At 32.0% G+C, this 10307-nt stretch overlaps 2 protein-coding genes across 5 annotated transcripts; one reads left to right on the top strand and one right to left on the bottom strand.

Moving 5' to 3' along the window:
* The first annotated feature begins 1441 nt into the window (after nt 1-1441).
* LOC126672052 (uncharacterized) lies at nt 1442-6223 on the top strand. 4 transcript variants are annotated; one of them, XM_050365947.2, is made up of 14 exons: nt 1445-1710; nt 1796-1893; nt 1980-2062; nt 2193-2319; nt 2516-2579; nt 2832-2929; nt 3031-3115; nt 3598-3721; nt 3865-3966; nt 4088-4152; nt 4328-4409; nt 4668-4747; nt 4846-4972; nt 5692-6223. In XM_050365947.2, the coding sequence occupies exons 1-13, from the start codon at nt 1508-1510 to the stop codon at nt 4901-4903; spliced, it is 1269 nt and encodes a 422-aa protein (XP_050221904.1). In that variant the 5' UTR covers nt 1445-1507; the 3' UTR covers nt 4904-4972; nt 5692-6223. The 4 variants fall into 4 exon arrangements, with proteins under 4 accessions (XP_050221905.1, XP_050221904.1, XP_050221902.1 ...); XM_050365945.2 differs by lacking the exon at nt 5692-6223 and adding an exon at nt 5074-5293 and having other exon boundaries at nt 1446-1710; XM_050365946.2 differs by lacking the exon at nt 5692-6223 and adding an exon at nt 5069-5293 and having other exon boundaries at nt 1446-1710.
* Nucleotides 5508-7367, bottom strand: LOC126672051 (cytochrome P450 CYP82D47-like). The gene is made up of 2 exons (XM_050365943.2): nt 6390-7367; nt 5508-6305 (listed from the first exon to the last, which is right to left on the bottom strand). The coding sequence occupies exons 1-2, from the start codon at nt 7341-7343 to the stop codon at nt 5682-5684; spliced, it is 1578 nt and encodes a 525-aa protein (XP_050221900.1). The 5' UTR covers nt 7344-7367; the 3' UTR covers nt 5508-5681.
* Nucleotides 7368-10307: the final 2940 nt, after the last annotated feature.

The following is a 10307-nucleotide window of genomic DNA, read 5'->3' as shown; positions in this document are numbered from 1 at the left end:
TATTAACAGGACCAGTACAAGGAACTTCCGTAGCTTTTTTCACAGGAAAAACAGGTTCGAAATCAGGAAATAGAAAAGAATAATCTCTTGATTCTCTAATCGTTTGCTTCTTGTCGCAAACGATTTTCGCCTTGGAATCTTTAGCAGAAGAAGGGTTCGTCTTCTTTCTGATATCTTCTTGGAGATTCCTTATTCCCAAATATTGCTTCGAATCAATTGAAGAAGCGTTCCTCTTCTTTCTGAATTGCTCTTTCAGAACGTTCCTGATTTTCAAATATTGCTTCTCTTTCATGGCTACCATCACGAACTGTTTCTTGCGAGTCAAGAAAGAAAAACAAAGACGAGAGAAATAGATTTGGATATCTGTAGGATTGAAAAAGAATGATTATGTGAGTAATGTATTTATAGCACTTTTTATTTCCTTTTCAGATTGGGATTAAGATATCGATTACAATCAGTATTCTTAGTTTAAGTTGGTTTGACTGTGTTTCTTTTGTTACTTGGAGGATCTTCTATGAGAGAATATTTGGCCAGTGGGCCTGAAGAATTCGGATGTGTTACGGATGCTAAAGTTTTGGGTAATTTTCCGTTATACTTCCTAAACTTTTATCTCTTTCTCACAAAAGTGCTTCCTTTTCAACATATAGCCTTAAAATTCATAATTTTTACATAGTACCACCAAATATGATCCATCATTTTTTTTAATGGAAATACTGACATGAGTTCAAATATTCAGAAAAATGAATATCACAAAATATCAAAAAAGTATACGTCAATAATATTTAATAAAAAATCATTGTAACTTTTCCATTTTTAAATATCAGATGTATTATAGGCATCTAAGTTAGTATTGTTTTCATATAAAAGTTGTGAGTATTTTAGAATTAATTACTTACAGAATCACCATTTTAAAACTAATTAAATTGTAATTTTATCACAACCATTGAAGCTTTTAATTTTATTCATCACTTTTTATTTCTTTTTTTTTATAATTTTATCACCGTTCGCCAATTCGATATTTATAACTAATGTGGCGATTAGAGGATGCTGTGGTACCATTAGGCATTTATCAAAAGTAGTTTTTTTAAATGAATATGTCACAACTCACAAGATACAATTAATATAAAAATTTATAATTTTTAATAAAATAATGTTGGTGATTTTTAAATAATGATATCAAAAGATGATAAATGAAATAGACAATTTTTAAAAATTATGACGGAATTACAATTTAATGTAAATACGGTGATTTTATATGTAACTAAACTTTCTTTTATACCGCCATTTAAAAATTAGAGATTTATGATTATAAATTAAAATAAAAAGTTTTTATTGAGAAGGCACAAAAGTTAGGTACTTTAGTTAAATATTACCCTAAAGCTATGAAAAAAAATACGGTTTCTAAAATTTGCCACGTCATACTTAGCGATAATGTAGTTACAGATAAGGTAAGGAATAATAGTAGAACTGCAGAGTTTGAGAGTAACTCAGTTCAACTCGGAGCAAAATGGCGGGAGCTGCGTTTCAGTTAATGAGCAGAAACGTATTGATTGCATCTGCTAAAGAGACTAACACAGTTCAACTCCCGGAGAAGACGAGAAACTCTAGGGTTTTGGTATTAGGTGGAACGGGTCGGGTTGGTGGATCCACCGCCATTGCTCTTTCCAAGCTCTGTCCCGACCTTCAAATTATCATCGCCGGTCGAAACAAGTAATTAAATCGACCTAATATTTGAATAATTCTGATTTATTTTTATATAGTGAGATTATTATTTCTAATTGAATTGAAATATCAGGGAGAAAGGCGACGCGTTGGTCGCTAAATTAGGGAGTAATTCTGATTTCGCTCGTGTTGATATTGACAATGCCGAATCACTGAAATCTGCTTTAACTGGTAATTTTCTTGTTGTAGTTTCTATAACTTTATTTTAATTATTTTTTACTGTTCAATTTTTTATCTGTTTTAATTTGTTTTTGCAGGTGTGGATGTCGTGGTTCATGCGGCAGGGCCTTTTCAACAGGCTAAGAAATGTAGTGTGCTTGAAGCTGCCATAGAGACCAAGGTGAGCTAAGGTAAATATGTTTTCGCATTTCAACTTTATTAATTTTTATTCGGATTTTTATTAAGATTATGCGGATTTTTTTATTGATGTATCGTCTCAGGATTGTCTAACTTTTTTTGTTTCTTAACAGACAGCGTACGTCGATATATGTGATGATACAAACTATTCCGTGCGTGCTAAATCTTATAAGGATAGAGCTATTGCTGCTAATATTCCTGCTATCATAACCAGTGGAATCTATCCAGGAGTCAGCAATAGTAAGACCTTGGTATTCTTGTTATATTGTCGAAATTAAAGTCGGAATAGGATTTTACATTAACACTATGGCTATCTATTTGAGTTCCTAGTGCGTAAAATTGGCAGCCTATTGCGCTCCATATAGACTTTAAACTAGCAAATGCAAAATCATTTTCGTTTTTGAGAGATGAACCCTCCTTTTTCTGTTACTAACAGTAATGGCAGCGGAGCTAGTTCGTGCTGCTAGAACTGAAAGCAAGGGGAAGCCAGAGAGGCTTAGGTAATCATTCTCCCTTCTTCCTGTCTTAAATTTAACATAGTTTAAACCCGTCAAAACCCCAAAGTTCTCATAATTCCAAGGATTCTTTATAGTTTAGCCTTCAATTGATACTTTTCACAAATGGCAATTATAAGTAATGCTAATCTTGTCTCCTAAATCCTAATTGCTGGATATCTCACACGTTTTTGAATTCTTCTATTTCTGCTTTTTACTTGACTTTATCTGACGTTATTTTGACTTTACTCTTCTCAGGTTCTATTACTACACAGCAGGGACTGGAGGTGCTGGTCCAACTATATTAGCCACTAGTTTCTTGCTTCTTGGAGAGGAGGTTATTGCATATAACAAAGGTCGGTTCCTAGAGCATTTTAGAAATTGACATGTCCCTTTGCGTTTGAATCATTCAATCTTATACACGACAGTGCACCTGCGGAATTTTACATCTAATCAGGAGAAAAGATCAAACTAAAGCCATATAGTGGGATGGTCAACATTGATTTTGGAAAGGGGATTGGAAAGAGAGATGTTTATTTGTTGTAAGTTCTCTTTGAACGAGTTTATCATGTTGTAGTAAAAAAATTCATGATTATGTTTGTAGTCACCGATTCATGTAGAGACAGGTTCACACTAATCACAAACTCGCAATGCTGAACTTACTAGACCATCATATTGCTCGATTATTTTAGTGATTGTTAAATGTTAACTAATTTCATATTTACCATTTAAGAAATACATAACTTATTTAGCCCTCTTTAAGAAGCCAATGAAGAGAAAAGCTGGCCTTCTTTATATTTAAATTTTAGTAGATTTTTTTTTCCTGTGTCCTTATTTGGCGTCATAACAAGTTAGATGAAATGAATGAATTCTGTTCTAAATAAAAAAATATCTGGCCTTTTTTCAACTTTCAAGGTATCATTTGTAGTTTTGTAGCTTTCAATGATTGAAAACTTGCTCTGTGATTTTCTCTGGGTTTTGATTGCTTGCATAAGCGTTCTTATCAATACGTCTTCAATTTCAGAAATTTGCCAGAAGTGAGAAGTGCTTATGAAGTTCTACAAATACCAAGTGTCAGTGCTCGATTTGGCACTGCGCCTTTTTTCTGGAATTGGGGAATGGAAATCATGACTAATCTTTTCCCTCCGGTATGCTGTCATATTGATGAGAGTTTGTCGTGTCTAGCCAAGTTGTGTTTTGTTTGTTTTGTGTCTCTTTTTCTCTGCTAATTATCTATTCGAGTCAATGAAAACAGTAATCAGAAAATTTTGATTAAATCTTGTACATGCAGGAAGTTTTGCAGGACAGAAACAAAGTCCAACAGCTAGTTCAATTGTTTGATCCAGTAGTTCGAGCTGTTGATGGGATAGCTGGAGAGAAAGTATCGATGAGGGTAAAACAATACATTATCCGGGTTATTGCTAATAGTTCATATGCAATTACTTGTTGGCAGCTTTGACAATTTGCCAACTAAATGTCTTACCTCATTGTTAACCTTTCCACACTTTTGGCAGGTTGATTTGGAGTGCTCAGATGGTCGCCATACAATCAGCGTATTTAGTCACAATAAGCTCTCTGTGTAAAACTACATTTTCCATTTCTTCAGTTTACATTCAATAAAACCCTGCCATTAGAATATGCCTGAAAAAACAAATGCTTTGTTGCGCTTAGATGCCAAGTTTGAGAAGTCTTAAATATACATGTATTGACTGCTTGAATCTATAAATGACATATTTAAAGTTCTTCTCTTTCAGATCTGTGGGATATTCAACAGCTGCTTTTGTTCTTGCAGTCCTCGAGGGAAGCACCCAGCCTGGGGTCTGGTTTCCAGAAGAGGTAACTATGAGCTGAACGATTACCACCTATGTTGCACAGAAATTCGTCGACTCTTAAGTTTCTGCATTTCATTTCCATTTTCGGATTTGTTTTTGAGACTCTAAAACTTTATATTTATAATATATTCTTATAAAAATTTCCATTTCACCATTTGCCATTTTAACATTTTCTATTTCAGTATTTCCGTTTCTGTGCAACATATATTACCGCATCTAAGTTTTAAATTTATCCATTAATTTTGTCAAAAACTCTATATAGCCTGAAGGAATTGCGATTGAAGTGAGGGAAGTTCTTCTCCGTCGAGCTGCAGAAGGAACAATCAACTTTGTAATGAATAAGTAAAGATCCTGACCCAAATACTTCTTACTTGTAGTTATCTCAAGCTTTTCATTTATTTATTTTTATTCCATACTTGATCTATACCTTCTGTGAATAGGCCACCATGGATGGTAGAAACAAACCCCAAGGAGATTGGATTCGGCATATACGGGTGAAATTTTGTCAAAAGGCTAGCAAGTTCATTTCAATTTTTCCTCAGCCTCTTGCTGCACTACTTTTTTGAGGTAAAAATATTTACGAACGATATCTCTTAATTCGCATGAGATAGCTTTAAACAGAAACAAAAAAATACAAAATTGCTGACTAATTTTATGCTGTAGCTTAGGTGGTGGAAGTCTGGAACTGAGATTATTGTCTGGATCTAGAGGATTTCATTTAGTAATAGCAGTGTTTAAAAAGAGCTATGTTGTAACTTTTTATGTAACTAAAGCAATTCCACATTCATTCTTATATGCTATGTTTATCAATCGAATTGATGCCAACTAGATGATAAGAAGAGATGTATTCATTTTATACATAAATTAAAAAAAAATTAATTAGTATTATTTTTTCTCAGTTTATCCCTATTAAAATATGGTATTGTAAATTGGATTTAGAAATACAGTCATTAATATTAAAAAGAGAATGATGGGTGAAAGAGGAAAATTAATAGAAATTGGTACAAAAAACTTGATGTGGACATATTAAATAAGACAGAGAAAAATATGATATGTCCTTTTTAAATGAGACATAGAGAGTATAAAATTCTAAAAACATGCTTTGTTACTAACGAACCAAATTTAACATGTCAACACTTATTTTTATAATAAGTGTATTGATCATCACTGAGGTGTATGATTTTGATATGAAACTATCAAAATTAAATAACCAATACAATTTTTTTTTTCTTGAGATGTGCTGCAAATCAAAGCTAACAAGTAAATCACATTTAATTTACTGATAGAGATGAGATCCATGGCGTGGATTGATGAGGATTTCAAGTGGGGTCGCTCTAATATTAGTCATTCCAAGACTTGCCGTCATATCAATCGGCTCACCCGTCGGCGACGAAAAATCAAGACCATGAAGCAACGTAGCTAATGTCAATTGCAAGATCTGAAGTGCAAAAGATATTCCGGGACACATTCTTCTACCACTACCAAATGGTAAAAACTCAAAGTTTTGTCCTCTCACGTCAAAATCTTTATGACTTGTAAGAAATCTTTCTGGCCGATATTCTAAAGGACTCGGCCACATTTTTGGATCGCGGTGAATCTTCCAAAGATTAGTAAACAGTCTTGTGCCTTTTGGAACATCGTAACCAGCTATGGTGCAGTCTTCCATGGATTCATGTGGCAGTGAAAGCGGTGCAGCCGGATATAAACGCAGAGTTTCTTTAACTATTGCTTTGAGATAAACCAAATTGTTAATATCGGATTCACGTACTTGCCTGTCTCTGCCGATATGAATATCAAGCTCATCTTGAGCTTTTCTCATGACATGAGGATTATTAACTAATAACGATAAGCCCCACATCAAAGTAACAGATGATGTGTCTGCTGCTGCCAAAATAAGAGCCTGAAATGAAAACCAATTTTCTTACATTAATTCACATCTTAAGAAATTAGAGAAAGTGTTTACAAGAAAAATAAACTAACTTACCAGGCACGTTGCTTTGTTAATCGTATCAGAATCGCGACCGAGATTTGCTTCTGCTTCCTCATCGATAAGATCAAGCATCAGATCCATGAAATCCTCTTTTCTTGGACCGCAAGCTTTTTTTTCTTTATGCTCCTTGAGCCACTCTTCAGCAATAATATCTAGTTTGTTTGCAGTATCCTTCATAGCCTTTTCATACCCGCCAATATCGAACCACCTCAAAAACGGCAAGGCATCAGCTGCCACAAACCTTCCGGACAAATGAAAAAAATCCCTCAACGCTTGTTTCCATTCTTCGTCGCTCTGTTCATTCGTAGTCACATACCCGACAGATTTCCCGACAATAATGTTAAGAATTACGTTTAACGTTATATCACCAAACCATCTTCTCATCTCCACCAAAACCTTATCATTATTCGAGCGTTTATCCTTGTCCCATGCTTTGTACAGCTCTTTCAAAGCAGTTCTCATCTCGGATTCTCGTACATCTTTCGTCATTTCTATTCGGTGGTTAGACAGGAGCTCAAGTATGGCAATCTTGCGCGTTTGACGCCAGTAATTTCCGTACGGGCTGAACCCTATCATGGCACGATCGTAAGCCAAAACCTCCATAGCAAGAATTTTTGGACGATCCGCGAAGGCTCTATCATTGGTGGTGAAACATTCTTTTGCAGTTTCCCGATTGCTTATAACTAGGGTTTTATGTACGCCCATCTTTATGCTAAAGATCGGACCGTATTTATCAGCCATGTTTGCTAGCACCACGTGCGGTGGTTGCGGACCTCCTAGGAGATGAAGATGGCCGAGTAGCGGCCACGCACCACCAGCTTCTGGAGCTGCTTTTCTTTTCTTAAGGAACATGTTTCGTGAAAGCCAAAGAAATGAAGTAATCAACAAGGCAACAGTAAGGGAAACAGCCGCCATAGTATTTGATGGAAAGGAAATAATGTTTTCCATTGCTTCTCATTAGAGCAATGCGAATAGTAGTATTAAGTTTTGAGAATTTATAGATATAAATTGTGTAATTTTTGCAGTTTCATGTAAAAAATCATGCATCATTGATAATTTCACACTTATTATAAAACTAAGTGGTTACATGTGTATTAATCTTACCTCATAATTTGTTTCAATCATTATATTTATATTCTTATATCTCAATTTGAGATAGATATCAATAAAAAAAATCTCCATTTTTAATTATATACAATCAAATACTTTATAATTAATTCTTATCTATATCTTCATTAATATGACAGCATATATTAAAAAATATAAAATTTTGAAAACATAAAAATTAAAACTTTTTTTTATGAATATTATGTATATTAAAACCATAAAAAGTGGCAAAAATCTAAATTTAAAGCTTTCGTACAAGAAGTGACACGCTTAAGGCGGCACACTATAGGCTACGACTTTAAGAAAAGACAAAAGCATCACGATCCTGAGAAAAAGATACAAGCGGGATTCCTAAATAAATCTAATCCCGTATATATTAATTAGAACTATATTAATTAGAGGTAAGTATAGTAAAATTCTTTTATAAATTAACGTATTGATCTAAAAAAATTATATTTCCCAATATGTATATTTATTTTAAAAATCCTTATCATTTTTTTGACCCTGAAAGTATTAATTTTACCAATATAATATACGTAAGCAATTCTATTGAGCTTTGAAATATTCTCCAATTAATTTACTTGGTACATCTAAATTATTTGATGCACATACTGACATAAGTATATACATGCAAATATTATATTGTTTTATGCATCTAATAAAAATATATATTTTATTTTTATTTGCTAACTTTTATCGTTTTATATAAAACAGTTATATATTTGGTTCCATAGTAACAGATTATATTCTCTGGATTTTCTAGGAAATAATATAAAACCTGTATCAATATATAATTCCTAAATGCATATCCCACGCTCAATTTTTGGCGTATTTTACGTTCAATTTTGTCAGTATTCCAAAAGAAAAATATGTCCACGATCGGATATCAGTATTATATGGCCTATTCTCTCTGTTCCAACAGAATTGTCCACGTTGAAAGAAAAAATTTGTCCTAAAACTCTTGTCCACTTTCAAAAAATAACTAACTTTTACACTCAATTTTCCTTTATTATCCCTATTTAAAATTCATTAATGAGTAAATTAAAAATAAATTGCAAGTGAATCCTATATTAAATAGGGGTATCATAAGAAAAATAAAATAAAAATTATAAAACTAATAAACAATAATTACTTTTCTTAAACTGTGTGATAAAGGTAAAGTGGACAACTCTATTGAAACGGAAAAAGTATATATCATTCCACGTTCAATTTTGTCATCCCACTAACCTTTTAAATTTTAATTTTTTTATTCTCATATAGTTAAATATATTTAGTGCAATTACTAATGATTGAGTGTTCCCATACGACTATTGCGGCACGTCATTTTTACAATAAATTTTACGATAGAATTTTTTTTAATTATTATTTATTTTTATTGCCATTCAATTTTCCACATAGCTAACGCACTATCAATTTATTGCACAAATATAATTGCACAATGATTATATTGTATAATTATCCCTAATGATCACATGCACTCACCAACATCTCCTTGAGTGGCGAAGTCATTAAGAGAAAATGGTGGTCAATTTTAGAAAAAAATTACATGAAAATATCTTACTGATGGTCTATATCATAATTATTTTTACTATATTAACCATTTCATTTTTAAAATTTATATTGATTTATAAAATTTGTCACTTTTTAAAGTAATTTCTAACTTCGTGGACATATTTTTAAAAACCAGAGAAGAGCTACTTAATTAAATCCCACGGTTTCCTCTAGAGGACCCTTTACTTGTAAATTGCATTCTGTAACTAACTAACTTACCCATTTAAAATCCATATCTAATATAACCATTTTTACCAATCAAAAATGCACAATCATTTGAAAATTTTAATTGAATTATATAGAAATTAAATAAAAAATATCTCAATTATGGTCCTTTTTAGTGGATTTGGAGGAGTTTCATAAGAACAGAGTTACTCTTTGATGCAATTGGTTATTTTTATTTGAGTAAATAACAAAACTATTCAAAAAACATAAGAAAATAACAAAAATGCTAACTTTGCTGAAATATTACATGAGCACCTCAAAAAACTAAAACTTTACCTTTAATACCCACCCAATGAAAATGCAACACATGGCACACACAAAACAAATAAAAAAAGGTCAAAACGCGTCAGAATAGGTCAAAAACGCGTCAGAAACGCGTCTGACATGCGTCTGACACGCGCGTCAGAATTGTGGGTCAGTCAAGCGTCAGTTTTCCAAAACTATTCAAACATGTATCATTTATGTATCTGCTATGTATCGGATATGTATCAAGGATATATCTGATTATTATTTTTTCTATTTCTAAAACAAAAATAAATAAATAAATAAATTATTAATATGTATTATTTATGTGTCTTTAAGATGTATGTATAATATATTTTAAATTAAAAGATATATATATCACGTGCTTTAATTAAAATTCACGCATCAAATAATATCAATAACATTTTGATATGTTACTATTCACTATAAATTGAAGCATGAAAATAATAAGTTATGATTTTTTTTAACTCGACTTTTATCAATATAAACATCTTTATATACATGTGATATACAAAAAAAAGAACTAATAACAATATTTATTCCTTCATCAAATTCATCGCCATTGATAAAAATACTATATATATTATTAATACGTATTATTTATGTGTCTCAAAACTATATTATTAATATGCATTATTTATGTATCTCAAAAACTATTTAAACGGACACAATTTACTTCATGACTCTTTTCATTTGCCAACTCTAATACATTACAACCACTACTATCCACGATATATCAGAGATCTATCGATAATTTATCATAGA

Source organism: Mercurialis annua, linkage group LG3 (assembly GCF_937616625.2).
Source record: "Mercurialis annua linkage group LG3, ddMerAnnu1.2, whole genome shotgun sequence".
NCBI classification, from domain to species: Eukaryota; Viridiplantae; Streptophyta; class Magnoliopsida; order Malpighiales; family Euphorbiaceae; genus Mercurialis; species Mercurialis annua.
This window is presented reverse-complemented; position numbering and strand designations above follow the sequence as displayed.